Raw genomic sequence first — 17303 nt, 5'->3', positions numbered from 1 at the left:
GTATGAATGGAACCTGGAAAGAAAAGGAGACTAGTAAGAGATGGGACAGAAAGGACAAACCATGCAAAGCCATTTTTGAAGAGCTTACCAAAAGAGTGGTATGGTTAGACTGTGTTTCAATTTGATCACTGTACTTTGTTGAGAAATAATTTCAAAGAAACAAAGATAGAAGCAAGGAGTTCAGTTAAAAGACCAAAATTTCAGTGCGAGACAATGGTTTAGATTGGAGCAGCAGTAGTGAAGATAATTAAGTAGAATTCTGAACATCAGGCAAAATCAGTAAGATTTACTGATGGTTTTAAATTTGGTGTAAAATACAGAGAAAAGACAAGAATGATACCAGATTGTTAGCCTGGAACAGAAGGTTAAGAGTTGACAATTATGGGATGTGAAAAGCTGAGAGAAAAACAAGTTTTAGGAGACAATTTGAAGAGTTCAGTTACGGACATTTTAAATCTGACATGCTTGCTGGACAGGAAAAGATGATGAATGAAAGCAACTGACTATGCAGATCTGGAATTCAGGGCAAAGATCTGACTACAGATATAAATTCAGAAGTTCTCTGCATACAGGTGATAGATTTTAGTAACAAAGAAACTAGATGAGATTAGTAGCAAGGAATCTGAAGTCTAAGTCCTAGGACATTCCAGTGTTTAGAGATGGGACAGTAAGGAACCATGAAAGAGTAGAAACTAACCAAAACTCATGTGCTAAAAGAAGGGAATGCTCAACTACAGCTAATGATACATGTTGGATGAGCTCAAGAACTCATCACTGAATTTAATCATGTGGAAATCACATCCTTTGGAACAGTGGTAGAGGAAAATTGCCTCCAGACTTTTGCAATTATAAGTAATACCTCAATAAATATCTTCGCAGTTTTATGGACTAGAATTCCTGGACCCTTATTACATGAAATATATTACTAATTTGCCCAAATGACTACATCAATTAATTTCTACTCAGTATAAAGCTATGCATATCTCTGAACAATCACCTACACTGAGAATTATCTAATTTATTCATTTACATTTTTTAAATTTATTTTTGACAGTACTAGGGTTTGAACTCAGGGTTTTAGCACTTGCTAGGTACATGCTCTGTCACTTGACCTACACCTCCAGCCCCAATTTATTAATCTTTGTCAATTAAATAGGTCAAAAATGTTATCTTTGGCTGGCGGCATGGCTCAAGTGGTAGAGCAGCTACCTATTAAGTAAGCGCAAAGCCCTGAGTTCAAATCCCCTTACCCCCAGAAAACAAGTGTTATTATGTTTTATTTCACATTTATATATGGCCTAAGTTGAGCTTTTTTTTAGTTATTTTGCTTTTTCTTTCCCATAAAGCTGACTTTGCCTATTTTTCTAAAAAAAAAAAAAAAAAGCTTATCTTTAGCTATTGATTAACATTATTTGTTGTATATTTAAAGTGACCCTTTTACTTTTTTCCTTTCTTTATATTATTAATTTTATATCCTGGCAAGAACTGCTGAGAAACAGAGAACCAGAACTCCATCAAAACATTTAGCCTTTGGTTTTTACACTGTTTACACATTTCTTCTTCATACAAGATCATTCTTTCCTGCTCTGTGAGAGAACCACCCAGTTAGAACATCTGCAGCTCCTCTGACTGCCCAAACTGATAGGACTGAGGACATGGTCCTCATATGTACCCACCCCAAGCTTGCAGGCTCATACTTTTTACATCAAGGAACAAAGTTCTTGCTAATAAAAATCCTGTGTATTTAACTATGTGCCCATCACATAGTTGGCACTCAGTAAATATATGTGGGGTAAACAAAGGGAATTCCCCTCAAGTGAAAAGGATATAGGTTTTAAGGGAAAAAGGGACAAAAGGATAGTCTCCTTACCATCTAAGGTTTTGCCTAGGAAAGTTATATCTAAGATGAAGACTGAACAAAGACCAGTGAATAATAAATACACAGTGGCTCAAATTGTACTACAGAGAAACACTGCAACTGTTCTAGATTGCCCTCAGACCCACCTAATATTATATTGGGGAAGTCTCCCATTTTTAAGTTATGTATACTTCTTTCTTTGTCACTCTGGTATAAAACTATACTGTCTTCACACAGGAAGTTTCCCCATTCCTTGGATCAACAATTCCACAGTTTTTTGTTTTTTTTTTTTTTAGAAGTCCTATCTCTTTCTTAAGATAAAGCTACAATAACTATAAGAAAGTATTCTAAACAATGCACAATTATTTCCTACCCAGCTAATTATTTTATTATTTTTACTTCCTTTCCATAAGACAATTCACAATTTTCACTGCCTTTCCAAATGCAGCTGTGCATGGGTTAATGACTCACAGAAAAATCTACAGAGGAAACTTTAATTATAACTGGAGAAAGTGAAACAGTAAGGGGAAAAAATTCAATCAGTGGTGATTTCAATCCTAGAACAGGACCCTAAAATACAGAAGAATAGGGCAATGGAGCTTTTTCTTACTTTGTGGCACCCTTGGCAAAAACAGGTACTTGGTAGGGCACAGAAACCAAGAAAGGCAACAACTTTTAATTCAAGTTCACATTGTAATTTGGCAAATTAAAATGGACTCAAACTTTTATTTATTTAAGCAGTATTAGGGGTTGATCCCTCCCACCTGCCTCATGGGACTGGGGTCTGAATTCAGGGAGTCACCCTTGCCAAGCAGGTGCTCTACCACTTGTGTCCCATCTCCAGTCCTTGGGGTTGAATTCAGCGCCTCGTACTTGCTAAGCAGGAATCTACCACTTGAACCAGGCTGCCAGCCTGAAGTCAATTATTTAAATACTTGTTTCTTTAAAAAGGAAGAAAGAAGCTGAAAGAATCAAACAGACAGCCAAATCTGGAAAACGTAACTATACTAAATATGCCAAAGGAGTAAGAAGGCAAGTGTGCGGGAAGCCCACAAATTACACAGGAAGAATGCCTCTGTAGAATGCCTACCTACATATTAAAATGTTACTGACTTTGGATATTTTTATTTTTAACCATACAACCTTTTGGTTGTAATGGAATTTAATTTATATTTTACTTTTTTGTCAACATATAATTATACTTTCTTTCCCATTGTGTGCTCAGACTCCGACAAAATAGTCTCCAGAGTTTCAACTAACAGAGATGAAGTGAAAGCACAATACCCTGAGAAGTGGTATACAATGAAAAATGTCTATTGAAATAATCCAACTTCATCAAAAAGCTCCAGACAAGCATCTGAATAAATTTGGCCTTATACTTACGGAAACAAAAGTAAAGCAGAGGCCAGCTCCCCTTTGTGCTAACTGCTCTGTGTCAAGCCGAGGTTTTGCTAGCATCACTGACATGAGGGTTGGCAGAGCAGACTGCTCCTCTGAGGCTTCCTTTGCAACACTGCCATCTAAACCATACAGGGACTGCTCTACTCGCCGCTGGAAAACATGAAAACACACAGATTACATGAGAAGGACAATCTGATACTGCCAAAATGTGCAACAATATAGTTATAGAATCCAAGATAAATGATTTAAAAAAAAACTTTTCTGAAAACAATTATAGAGAAAGAACATAACATTATCACCGGATAATCACCTATCTAAAAACCTGAGTAAATAACTCACTCAAATGCCATGCAATGATATTCTAATTATTTTGTATTTACATAACTCTGAATTTACAGATGACTCTATGGTGTTGAATGAATCCACTTCATAATACTCTCAATCCTACACAACAAATTAAGTTAAGAATTAAGACAACTGAAATATTTCTTCATAGATAGACTTTATTTCCCACTCAAGTCTATCCTTACTATACTATACCCTGCATACAAAAAAATCTAAAATAAATGCAAGCAAAACGAGCATAGGATAGTAAATGAACAATATACCACAATTATGTATAGTTTAGTCTAAAAATGTAACGATGGTTAAACATTAGCAAATCTAATAATGTAATTCATTAATACTGGCGGCGGGGAATCATGATTCATCCCTTTGGATGCCAAAAAAAATTGTATACTGTGGTCAATTTTTTAAAAATTGGAAGTATTACATTTAATACCTCCAAGAATATTTTCCCCAAAAAACAAATATTTTGGAGATCCTTTCTTTAAAGTTAGGAACAAGGCAGTATGGCTAACACATTAATACATTCCATTTTTAGATTTTTTTAGAATTTTATTTTTGTTTTTGAGATGGGTCACACAATGTACCCAGGCTAGCCTCAAACTTGGGGTCCCCATCCTCCCAAGTGCTGAGATTACAAGTGTGTGCCACCATGCTCAGCTACATTCAACACTATTATACACATTTTAGCCAATGTGATAACAGAGAAAATATGAAGTATAAACACTGGAGAATATTAAAAAGTGTCATTTTTGGATGATATAAATATTCACAAAGGAAACCAAGCAAATCAACTGAAAAACTACTGTAACAGTAAGAAACTCCACTAAGGTAACCAAATACAAAATAAATACACAAAAAGTCAATAGCCTTCCTATACATCAACAACTAAATATAATCAGAGCATGTAATGGAAGAAAAAGCAGGTTCAAAACAGAAAACCAGTAAAATAGTAAGTAAACCTAAGAAATATGAAGGGCACATGTAAAGAAAACTATACAGATTCATAGATGAATATAAAAGATGATCTAAATTAAATAAATATTGATGCCATGTTACTAATTCAAGTTGTACCATTATCAAATTTCTCTAAAGAACCATTGTTTATAAAATTTGTTTATATTGCCTTTTGCCTTCCAAAGTGGGAGTGTCACAGTGTTACAGTGTAATATAGCTCCTCTCTCACGCTCTTTTGGGAAATTGTTTTGGTGGAATATCACTATTTCTAAGCTTCACTTGGAAAAATAATGAAAATTAGCCAGATACATTTTTGCTAAAAAATACCACAGAAACCTGAGTATATGTCAAAACATACTACAAAACTATATTAGCTCTCAAATGCCTCTAACGCCAGCACTTATGAGACTAAAGCAAGGGAATTACAAGAGTGAGGCCAGCCTGGACAAGACTCCATGTAAAACAACAACAACAACAACAGCAGCAACAAAAAATAATAATAAGGAAAAAAACCCCTACAGAGTCACAGACTAGAGAATTCAGAAATGGTCCACAAAATACAATACAAATACATAATTTGTGATTAAACACAGGAGTAGAAATTTATTTAAAAGATTGTAGGATATTTGTAAAGGTATTAGGAAAAATAATTATTAGGAAATGTATATTCCTATCTTTTATCATATATAAATATTTTAAGGAGAAAACATAAACAAATGCTTTTATAACTTTTTAGTGGTGTAAGCCTTAAAACATGACATTAAAAATATAAACTAGTGCTGGGAGCCCAATGACTCACACCTGTGATCCTACCTACTAAAGAAGTTGAGATTAAGATATCGCTCTGAGGCCAGCTCAGGCAAATAGTTCATGAAACTCTATCTCCAAAAATTAGTGGAACAAAATGAACTGAGGTGTGGCTCAAGCAACAGAGTGCCTGTTTTGCAAGTGCAAAGCCTTGAGTTCAAACTCCAGTCTCACAAAGAGGCCCTGAGTTCAATACCTAACAAACAAATCTGTGTTTTGTGCATGTATGTATAAACCATATAGGAGCATTTGTGAGTAACACAAATTCCATATTCATAAAGGAAAAACTCATCAATTTGACTACGTTAAATATTTTTACTTCTGAATGATAAAAGTCAACATAAAGTTATGAGATCATAAATGGTCTTAAATTATGAGTCAGCAATCTTAGTAACGTGCTCCTACTCAACAGGAAGAAAAAATTAATATTCTGAGAGAAATAGGCAAAAGACCTAAATGCACTGTAAAAGAGAAGAGAAAGATGCTTAATACCACTAGTGAAGAAATGAAAGTTAAAACAAGGCATTACTCTCATTGGCAAAGATTATAAAGATAAAATTCAGTATTCGTAGGGTATATAAAAACTGGGAATCACAAACTGCAAATAACCAAGCAATTTATGCAATGACTTTTAAAAATGAGCATACTCTTTGACTTGGGCTTACCATTCAGGAATTTATCTAAAGGGAAAAACTGCCTAAGAACATAAGTATATTCCAAGGCATTCATTATTGTACTATTTATAAATACAAATATTTACAGGATATTGACTAAGTAGATTTATCCAACTAAAATGAGGGAAACTAATATATAGACATATATATATTCAAAAAAGATCTACACATCTCTTGCCACTGTACTCTTTAGTAATAGTTCGTTTGGAGGGGATTTTCTATTTTATGATTTGTGAATTTCTAACTTTTATAATCTTCAGGTGCCTCTTTATCAGGAAAAATGACTTAATTTTTTTTTTTTTTTTTTTAAAGACCAGGTTGGTCTCATTATTTAGCCCAGGCTGGTTTTGATTCACTATGTAACCTAGGGCTGGCCTGGAAGTCATGATCCTCCTGCCTCAACCTCCAGAGTGCTGAGATTAGAGATATGCAACCCCATGTTCAGCTTGACTAAACCCATCTGTCTGGATCATTTTGATTGGTTTTATTTTACTCTTATTTTCTACAATGAAAAAGTTAAGTAGTCAGGCATGGTTGCACATGTTATAATACCAGCACTTGGACAGCCAAGACCAAGAGGATTCTTAAGTTCCAGGCCAGCTATCTAGCAAGATCCTGTTACAAAAACAAACAAACTCATCCCCAAAAAAAAGAATTCAGCCTTTGAGTCTGTGAGTAGAGTGCTCCTCAAGAACAATGCCCCAACCCCACCTAATATAAGAGCTTAAATTCCCACCCCTGAATACTTAGAATACAAATTCACCAAAGTATGCCTGCTCACTATCTGGTGAATGTGTATCTCTAAAGCCACGATACTAAAGCTCTCAAATATTCAATAAATATCTGCCAAAAACTAAAACATTTTAAAGCATTTCTGGAAATATGGCAAGCTAAGATGTTTGAGTGAACATTTCCTTGGAAAGTAACTATAAAGATAGGATAAAATATTTTAAAAGGTCATTAAAAACATCAGATTTGAGAAAAGACAGGGAATCGGGGCAAGATCTAAGGGAAATCAGTAGCATAAAACAAGTTTAAAAAAAAAAAAAAGCCCAAAGTGTGAAGATAAATGCCCATAATCTCAGGACTCACGAAACTGAGGCAGGAGGATCATGAGTTTGAGGCCAGATTGGGTTAAATAGTGAGACCTATTTCAAAAAAAGAAAAAGCAAGGGAAAAAAAGAAGAAGAAAAATAAAAAAAGAAGAACCAAAATCAAAGACCACCAGGGTAGAAGGTTCAATAGGAAACTCTTTCCATTTGAAGCTGAGCCTCCAATGTAATGCGGCCAGGGAAAGGGTAAACTAGAAGAAAAATTACCTCTATCCTCAAGGGGCTGTAAGTTTCTAGGGGTCAGAGGCTAAAAAATGTTAGGGCAATCCAAATCAATCCCCCCAACTCCCCATCCTTTTTCTTTTTTGCTATGTAGCCCTGGCTGGCCTGCAACCCTAGATCCTCTAGCTTTTGCCTCCTGAGTGCTGGGATTATAGATCATGCACTTCTTGATAAGTGGACAAAAACACAAAATATTTGCCATAAATTCAGTAAAGCAGTATCAGAGAGGTAAAATCTCAAGAGAGATTTTTATCTAGAGGTAAAATCACTAGAGAAAGAATCAAGTAACAAATAAAAATTCTCCCCGGAAGAACATATCTTTGGGCTGGCAATATTGCATAGTGGTTTAGCACTTGCCTAGCATTCATACGACCCTGGGTTCTATCCCTAGCACCCACCCACCCCCAAAAAAAGCAGTCACAAGAAAAAAGCAGATACCCTCAAAGAAACAACAGGTTAAGTTAAAGCTAATTTCTTAATAGCAAAAATGGAAGCCATAAAATAAAAATGATAAACTACTCAATTATGTTAAAAGAAAAAATGTCAATCTACACATATACACAGAAAGAAAAAACTTTCAAGAATAAGAAAAATAGTTTTTTCATAAATCTGGAGTTAAATCCTAACAGATATATTCTAAAGGAATACTTCAAGCAGATAGAAAGTGGTACTAAGTGGAAGGTATAAGATGCAGTAGGAAAGTGGTTCAAAGAAAAGAGATAATATGCACATAAAGCTAAATGAACAGCGTAGCATAAAACAATAATGCTTTCAGAGACTTTTTAAAAGGCAAATTAAAAAGTCCCCTATCACCACCATGTTAGTCGCAGGATAAATTAGTGCTCTGAGGCCACCATCTGATAATTCTGAAAATGGTACTAAACTATGGTCATTAAATATGCGTATGACAATTTTTGTTTTGTGTTTAGAGACAAGCAAGGTTTCCCTACATAGCCCAGGCTGATCTAGAACTAAAGATCCTCCTACTTCTGTTTTCTGAGTGCTGAAATTAGTGCTAAGATTGCAAAATGGGTGATACGATGCCCATCTTCCATATCGTAATTTCTAAGAAAAACATCAAAGAGGGACTAGCTACTGGTATTGGAAGAAAATATGAACTAATTAAACAAACCAAAAATAAAATCAATCTAAATGAAAGAAAAATGATCATAGGACATAGAAAATACACTAAAAGATGATCTATCTAAACCTAACATAAAGATAATTCTATTAAATGCAGATGAGTAAATGTGTAAGTTAAAAAAAAAAAAGATTTTTAGACTGAATTAAGAAAATAATCTAACTTGATATGCTCCAGAAATCCACAGAAAATATGGTAAGAAAAATTTGCAGGTGTAAGAATGGAAATATTTACACCACAGAATGGTTCTGATATATTAAATATCGGATGAACCACAAAGAAAAGAGCTTCAAAGAAATAAAGAGTTACTATAATCCTCGCAATTTGGGAGGCTGAGAACAGGAGGATCTTGGTGTGAGGTCAGTGTGAGCAAAAAGATGGCAAGATCCCCATCTCAACCAATAGCTAGGCATGGTGGCACGTGCCAGTCATCTCAAGCTATGCGGGAGGCTGAGATGGTGAGGATCATGGTTCCAGGCCAGCTCAGGCAAAAAGTTAGTCAGATCCCATCTCAACAAACAAGTTGTGTGTGGTGGAGCATGGCTGTCATCCTAGCTATACAAAAGGCATAAATAGGAGGATCACATGGTCCAAGTCCATGCAAAACCCCAAAACCCTATCCAAAGAACATAATTAAAGCAAAAAAGACTGAGAGTGTGGCTCAAATAGTAGAATGACTCCCTAGCAAGTGCAAAGACCTAAATTCAAACCCCAGTACCACCAAAAAATAACACTAGTTTTATGTAATAAACAGCAGTGAGTAAAACACAGCAAAGTGCCTTCTCTCATGGTATTAATATTCTAGTAGGGAAGGTGGGCAATGAATTAGTTACATCTTTAAGACTAGAATACACAAAGTATTAAATGAAATATATTAGCTATACCAAAACACCAATGGCAATGAATGATCTACAATGAATACGACAATATGGATAAATCTTATAAAAGTAATGTTGAATGAAGGGAGCCAAACACAGAGTACTTGGAACATGGTTTATTTTACACAAAACACAAAACAGAGAAAAATGTATCTGTGCTGTTAGAGATCAGGATAGTGGCTAACCCTGGTGGCAGAGAGGGGGCTAAGAATGGAAAGAAGCACAATGGGGATATCTGCACCGCTGGCAATACTTGGTTTCTTATACTAGTACAGCCTGTGAGAACTCATACTGTCAATTTATACTGCATGTATACCCTTCTGTAAGTGTAAATATGAATCAAAAAAATTTAAGTACATATCAAAATGTCTGTGTGTGCGTGTGTGTGTGTGTGTGTGTGTGAGAGAGAGAGAGAGAGAGAGAGAAAGAGAGAGAGAGAACTAAGAATTAAAATAAGATTAGAGTAAGAAGGTATAAAGTGCTGTTTTAGAGAAGCTAGCCAGGGAACCCACTCTGTTAAAGTCATTTATTTTTTTTTTTTTAAGAACTGATTTGCCATGCAAATCTTCTTTGTATTATTCTAATTTTAGTGTACATGCTGCTGAAGTTAACAGTTAAAGTCATTTCTGAGCATCAACCTGCCAAAGAGATTGCTAATATCTGGAAAAGAATGTTTCTGGAAGAGGGAATAGTGTGACAAAGGCCCTGAAGCAGTATACAGTGCTTCACAGTACTCAAGGAGGCCTGTGTGGCTGTCTCGCATGGCCCAGAGGCAGATGGGAGCACAGGTCACACAGGAGAAACTAGGCCATGTGAGGAGTTAGGTAAAGGAAGTCACCAAACAGTTTTGAGCACAGGAGTGGCAGGATGAGGCTTAATTTTCTAACCATCACCCAGGCTATGAAATTGGGACTATGTAAGATAAGGGCAAAAGCAGGGAGACTATGCTGGAAGCTAATGCAGAGATCCAGGAAAATAGAAAGTGGTCAAATTCTAATATATATTAAAGAAAAAGGAAGATTTTCTGATGAATTATACTTTTGGGGCATGAGTCATGATCTGAAAAACCGGATGGAGTAAATTGCCATTACCAAGACATGGCAAACGACAGGAAAAGCAGTTTGTAATTTTTTTTTATGAGAGATAAACAAGAGCTCTTTTTCTGATGTTAAAGTTCAAGCTATGAATTAGATATATAAGTGGAAATATCAAGTAGATACATAATTATCAAGGGGACCAGAACTCAAGTGAAGGGTAAACAAGTTTATTCATTCAAATAGGCATACATGCATACTGATACAAAAGATACCTATCTGCATCAGGTGATTCAGGAATTATCGACTGTGACACTACTAACATTTTGAGTTCACTAGTTCTGTTTTAGGGTGCTGTCCCAGCTTGTAGCATGTTTACCAGCATCCCTGGTCTCTGCCCAGCATTTCAAGCAGCATGGCAGATCTTGTGCAGGAGCAGGTAGAAGTTCATTCTGACTGGTTCTTTCTCAATAGAACAAAAAAGCAAGGCCATTAGCTGAATTAGAAGTGCTATGGGAGTTTTTCAGGAGATTAACCAAAATATGAAATTTTCATTGAGGAAAGGAACTAAGTAGAAACACAGCAGGACTGGTAGGCAGTTAGAGATACATATAGAGCTAATAGTCATGAACATAAAGTAAGATCAGTTGGCTTGAGTGTGAGCTGCTTAAAGGCAGACAAAGAAAAGGTAGAGAATTAGAGTTAACCAGAGCTGCATTGTTTTTTACGAAAACAGGATGGTGAGAGAGTGGAGAAAGAGAATTGTGTTATATACACAAATCAGCAACTACAACAGTACAGTTTGGTGCAACAGAAGAAACTGAGGTCTGGTTCCTATTCAATACTAACACACGCTTGTATATGCATAATGATGATGAGGCTTAGTCATAGTCATACAGCTGAGAGAAAATGTCTACAGGTCACTGACTTCATCTCTTTTGTCTTTGGGGAAGAGTCAACCTAAACTGATACATGATAGATGGTGGCACTATTAAAAACAAAAAGACAGGATTTCAAAGAAGAAAAGAGTGATACAATATTAAGAAAGTCTACAAAATGTATTTGTGCCAAATAATCTGTAATCTCATTTAATATTTTTTAACTTAACTGGTTTAAACCCTAGGAAAATAGAGACACTAACCTCCTCAACAGTTACCTAAGAAGCTTCAATTTACTCGAGCAGATATATACTAACATTTTTTAAAGTATGGCAAGTGGGAAAAAATAATACTAAAAAAATCCTGGGTTCTCTGGAAATTAACTTGTAGTTTCCTAAGTTTGTTACTAATTATAGTCATCCCAATGCATGCATGTTTGTATGAGCTAGTGGCGGAAGTACATTTCAGAATGCTTTAACAATGCAAAGACCTAAGTCACTTAGGAAGAGGGCAGTATTATCCAAAGAGAAACGCCTTTCCTAGACAAACAGAGATCTAGGATGAAAATTCTCCATGCAGTCAACTTCAATCCTTAAGATCCCGCACAGTGCAATACCTATGGCGTTAGGGACAGAGGACCCAGTGTAGAGGTCTGGATTTGTATCAACAAATTATTCAAAGGTCCTGGAGCAAATTAACACAAATCTGGCACTGGCTAGCTCAGGAATTATCAGCCTCAGCATTCTGACAACTGAATCAGGTAATTCTTTGTTGTAAGAGGACTGCCCTAATTGTAGGATGTTTAACCAGCATCATTGGCCTCTGCCCAGAAGATGCCTATCGCACCCATCCCTTCATTTCCTACTTGTGACAATCAAAATCACTCCAAATATTGACAAATGTCCCAAGAGGCATAACTGCCCCTAGTTTTAAAACCTGGAGATCTCACTTAAAGACTAGAAACAAACCAATCTCAAATGTATAGAGAATTAGCTTTTCTACTCCATAACTGAGTAAGCCCTGGAGGTAATTTGAATACCAGGAGCTAACCAAATTTTAAAAAGGAAAAAAATAAGCTATAGAAATGTATACATTTGGCAAATACTACTGAGCTACACAGGCTCAGAGACATTTCATTATACTGACAGAACAGGGTTAGCTCTTGTACAAAGTTCGCTTGCTGCTACAGATTTGAAACTAAGTAAGTAATTCACAGGCAATACTATAAAGTTTTCTCCCTCAAGCCTCATTCCCCATGAGTAATTAAAGGAAGAGAAAATGCTTGAGTGTTCCTGGGCTTCTGGTCTCCTATAACAGGTGCCAAATTTCTCCAGGTGAATGCTTACCGGTAAGGGATTGGATAAGGAATGTTGCGGTGAGGATCGTGCAACTGGTGGAACACTTCTGCCAGGGCTGGTTCCTGGCCCGCTTCCCCCAGCAAACTGGCCAACAGGGAAAAATGGATATGAATAATTCAAACAGTACTATGCTTCAGATAAGGAGAGTAAAAGATTAATACACAAACAGGTCTTAATTATACATGGCCCTTTTAATTCAGTACATCTTTGATTCTAGAGCAAAAAATGCCATGTAAGCCAAATTCTACTATCTTTTCAATGAGATTTTAAAGAACAAGCTCCCACAGAAATGTACCAAGATACACAGAAAACATGAGCAGAAAGCTGAAAGTACACATGGTTTTGAAAGGACATGAAAGAAGAATGTTTTGCCTTTTTATCTCAAAATACACAAAGCAGATACAGTGGTATAGTGGTGTTAGCTGTCTTTAACAACTATTAACAATGGGTCACTGAGCTCAATACATGTTCCTCTGCACTAAGTGAAGAGGATAAAAGAAGAGCATTGCACCTTAATCTTTGAAAGACACAAAGCCTAGTCTGGCCAAGAGAAAAAAACACCTCGTGTGAATTCTTATATCATCACAGACAAGACACGTAATAAACAAATTTAAATTTAGCAAGTCAGCAGCACTTTCCTCTTATTAAGAGATGAGGCCTCATTAAGTTGATGAAGATGGGAAGAAAAAGGGGGAAATCACAGTATAGGCAAAATATTGTTTTCTAATACCTTAAATTAACACAAGGATTTTAAGTTTTAAAAAATTCACTGCAGATTTTTTTCCCCCAAAATTTAACTTACCTCAAAGTAATCACTAATTTTATGTCCCCTAGGAGTGCCTTTTCCTGGAAATGAAACCAAAGTAAGTACAGTTTTTCCAACACACATGTAAACCATCATCACCGAAAAATATTATATATTCAGTAACTGCATATATTGCTATAAACTCAAGTGTTGGCTTTACTTTCAACAAATGAGCCAAAACACCTATACTCTTAAGAACAGACTGCTTCCTCCATATAATCAGTGACTAAACAAACAGTGAAAGGAAGAATTCTTCAAAGCTTGTTTTAAGATTCAATAATCTTTCTTTTACAGATACACTAACAAAATATATGCCGAAGCTGGGAAACAAAATAAAACTCATCTATAATCCACATCATAAATAAAGAGTTAATTCTATGTCAAACAAAACTTTATATGACTATGTCACACTGAGAGAATTTTCCTTCCAAAAGACTGAATGAGTTATCTATAAATTTTCTAAGATAGAATAATGTAAAAAATTGGGACTTCATTCCTTAGAACAGAAGGGGAAAAATGCCAAGCCATTTATTCTTTCTTTGAGTATATATTTGACATTATAACCATCATCTTTATAGATTTATTCCAGTGGGCTGATGTTCAATTAAATAATTGCCATGTAACAACAGCAATATAAATGAAACCATTTCTGGCTACCACTACTAATAAACTGATCTTATCTAAGCCATAGTTAAGACTACAATGTACTCTCTTTTCCATATAGTTTCTGTTTGCTTTGGAGAAAAACCTGGTAAGACCATTAAAGTACAAAAGGGAAAACCAGAGTCCCCAAAGAACCGACAGTATTTTGTTAGGTGTATATCAAATGGCAAGTCTGTAATAAATAGCCTGATATTCCCTTAAATAATACAAGCCTTCTCCATTAGGAACCCCTGTATACAAAGTAATTATTTACTGTGAGTTCAACAATTCTAGGTAGGTAAGAATTCAGAACTTTCATTGATGAGAAATTATTACTACCTTGGCTAGTTTCATATGGTTCAGCTTTTCTTTTCCGATTTCGCTGGTCATTCTGCTTTTTCTCAGGAGTCTGTTAAATACCACATACATCACGGTTAGTATTTTGGTAAATTTTTCAAAGTAGGAAAATAGAGCATGTGCAAAATATCAAATATATTGAGAGAGAGAGAGACAGAGAGAGATGCTAGCACAGGCACCATCAGTGTCCTGCTCTTAGGACAGAGAAAAAGAAAAAATACAGGGCTGAGAGAGTGGCAGAATGCCAACTAGCAAGTGTGAGTTCAAACCTCAGTACCGCCAAAAAGAAAAAATACAGAGTCTAGAACCAAACCTTCTATGTAATTTTGGAAAATTGTTTAAAATATCACACCTTCAATTTATTGATCTGTAAATAAAGAGTTGCCACAAAGTTAAATAAGATATTTTTCTGGGCATGGTGATGCAGGCCTACGATCCCAACACTTGGGAGGCTGAGGCAAGTTTGAGGCCAGCCTGAGCTACATCGTGATCCCAGCAAGTAGAAGGTAGAGGAGTATAGTAGTCTGAAGCCCAGCCAAGCAAAAGTCAGAGACTCTAGCTAAAAAACAAACTTAAAAAAGCAAATGGGGGCATGGCTCAAGTGGTACAGTGCTTAGGCAAGGCCTTGAATTCAATCCCCTGAACCACCAACCACCCCCCCAAAAAAAAAAAATTCTTCAAACTATTACTAAATGACCAATGACCTACTCTGCTGACATACTGACATCTGTTAAAATTCAAGGATGCTTAACCTAATTCAGCTACAACTACAAATCTCTGACCATTACTAATGGCAACTATGCCCCTCCCCAATAAAAGATGAGTCCTATATATGATTATAATAATAAAAACCCACTGGGACATGATGGCTGTACAGATATAAACAGCATACAACTCAAAGGAGAGCCATTCACAGACTAGTAGTGCCCCTGGAGGTATACGCGTGCTAACTTTTAATCCAGACTAAAAGTGTAGAAATACACAGCACTTACCTCTACTTCTTTATCACTCAAAGACCCCACACTGCACAAGCTCTGATTGGAAGACTCACTATTGAGTGGCCCCTGGAAAGAAAAATTTTAAGAATCAAAAGACATTTTAATTTAAAATGATAGCAAAACTGAGAAAGAAGCCTACTGATTCTGATGTCCAAGTCAGGTCAGAGAAGCCAAGCAAGAAGTAACTCCAAACAAACTTGAAAAGAACTCAGCTACAGTACTGTGTCCTTAATGTCAAAATTCTCTAGCTATTTCTGAGGCAGGTTAGATAAATGAGGAAACAGGGAAATTATATTTATTATTCTAAAAAATATTAAAAGGGTCAGACACAGACATTAGAACCAGTCAAGTAGCTTAGCTCCTCTACCTTTTAGGTATTAAAAGAACAGAAGACAAAAAGGGGCTACCTGCATCATCTGCCTTCTCCTTTGAGAAGTTAAGAAGCTATAAATTAATGGTTAAACACTAATGGAATGGTTAGACAAAAATCTGGCAAAGGAAAGTCTTAAACTCACCTATTGTCCTTTCGGTGGGCAAGATCACATCTCCATGTTTTAAAATAAGAAACAGCACCCATCTTAGCCACCTAGAACCACTGTCTAATGGCTGGGGTGCAGGGAATGCTGTAAGACCACATGACCATGTGTACTCTCCCAGCTTATAAAGGTCACAGATAAGAACCATCATTTTACATCTTTACTCTCACTTGCTATGTGGAGAGCAGGAAATGTTCATCATTTTTTTTCCCTACTTTATCCTGTTATACTAAAATTCTTACTAAAACTTTCACCTTGTAAAGCTCAGCTCCTTGTTGTCAAACACCTTGGAATGTTTTTCACATGTGGATCTCAAGTACCTGTGATTTTGCATGGAAACTAGGAGGCTGAGGGAATCCCCTCATCCTTAATCTTGTGATATTAGTATTTTCTTCATCGTATTACTGCTTTCATTTGCTTTATAAATTGTACTCATGTGCAGTCTTTTCCCTTCTAGAGTGCTTTCACATATTCTTAAGTTATTCTTTAAGGAATAAACATGGGAAATAATTCTTCCAGCCTTGTGTATCATAAAAGCAGTATCTGGAAGTTATGTTAAAGACTATGCTAATGGTTCTTTATGACAGGTATCAGGGACCACAATAAAGGAAGTGCTTTTCTAAGTCAAATCTTACAGAGGCATGACTGCAAAGTTACACTCCAGCACTAGGGAAGCTGAGGCCTGCCTCAGTTGAGGACAGCAAGTTTGAAGCCAGTCTGGGTTACTTGGCCAGACTTCAGTTTCAAAAGAAAACCCAGACAAAGAACAACAATAAAGTTTACCTAAGATTGACTCTGTATAACAGCATCAGCTCCACTGGCCTTCTCAGTGAAACTGGTGGAACTTATTTAAAAAATGACAAGCACTGAAAACCTCTGGAAATGGTCCTAAAGGTAAATAGTAATCAAGAAATTCAGAAAGGTGGTATTCCCTCCAAACCTGGCTCCAAAATGCTGCAACCAAGAACATAGGGCTTCCTCTTCTATCAGATCCAAGCCCAAGACTTCAGAATTCCTCATCCTGCCCCCACCCCTCACACATCAATGAGGCTGTCTCAGGTATCATCAAAGGCAGGGAGCTTGGCCTGGTGCAGTGGCTCAAACTCAAGTGGCAGAGATTAGAGAATCTCAGTTCAAGGCCAGCCTAGGCAAAAGTTTGTGAGACCCCCCCAACAATCGCAAGCAATAGCTGGATGTATTGGTGCATGCCTGTCATCCCAGCCACGAGAGAAGCACAAATAGGAAGATAGAAGTCCACGCCAGTCCAGGCATAAAGAGAGACCAGATCTCAAAACATAAC

General features: G+C 36.4%; 1 protein-coding gene across 4 annotated transcripts in view; it reads right to left on the bottom strand.

Moving 5' to 3' along the window:
- Positions 1–17303, bottom strand: part of Tlk2 (tousled like kinase 2) — a 124434-nt gene that overhangs the window by 64287 nt on the left and 42844 nt on the right. For 3 of the 4 annotated variants that reach the window (XM_020179954.2, XM_074045358.1, XM_074045359.1), the window contains exons 3-7: positions 15462–15533; positions 14452–14521; positions 13468–13511; positions 12654–12749; positions 3242–3409 (exon numbers count right to left, since the gene is read on the bottom strand). In XM_020179954.2, coding sequence (XP_020035543.2) covers positions 3242–3409; positions 12654–12749; positions 13468–13511; positions 14452–14521; positions 15462–15533 — 450 coding nt within the window. The remainder of the gene's footprint in view (positions 1–3241; positions 3410–12653; positions 12750–13467; positions 13512–14451; positions 14522–15461; positions 15534–17303) is intronic. The other variant, XM_020179964.2, reaches the window with a different exon arrangement.

This window comes from Castor canadensis, chromosome 11, assembly GCF_047511655.1.
Source record: "Castor canadensis chromosome 11, mCasCan1.hap1v2, whole genome shotgun sequence".
In the NCBI taxonomy this organism is placed as follows: domain Eukaryota; kingdom Metazoa; phylum Chordata; class Mammalia; order Rodentia; family Castoridae; genus Castor; species Castor canadensis.
This window is presented reverse-complemented; position numbering and strand designations above follow the sequence as displayed.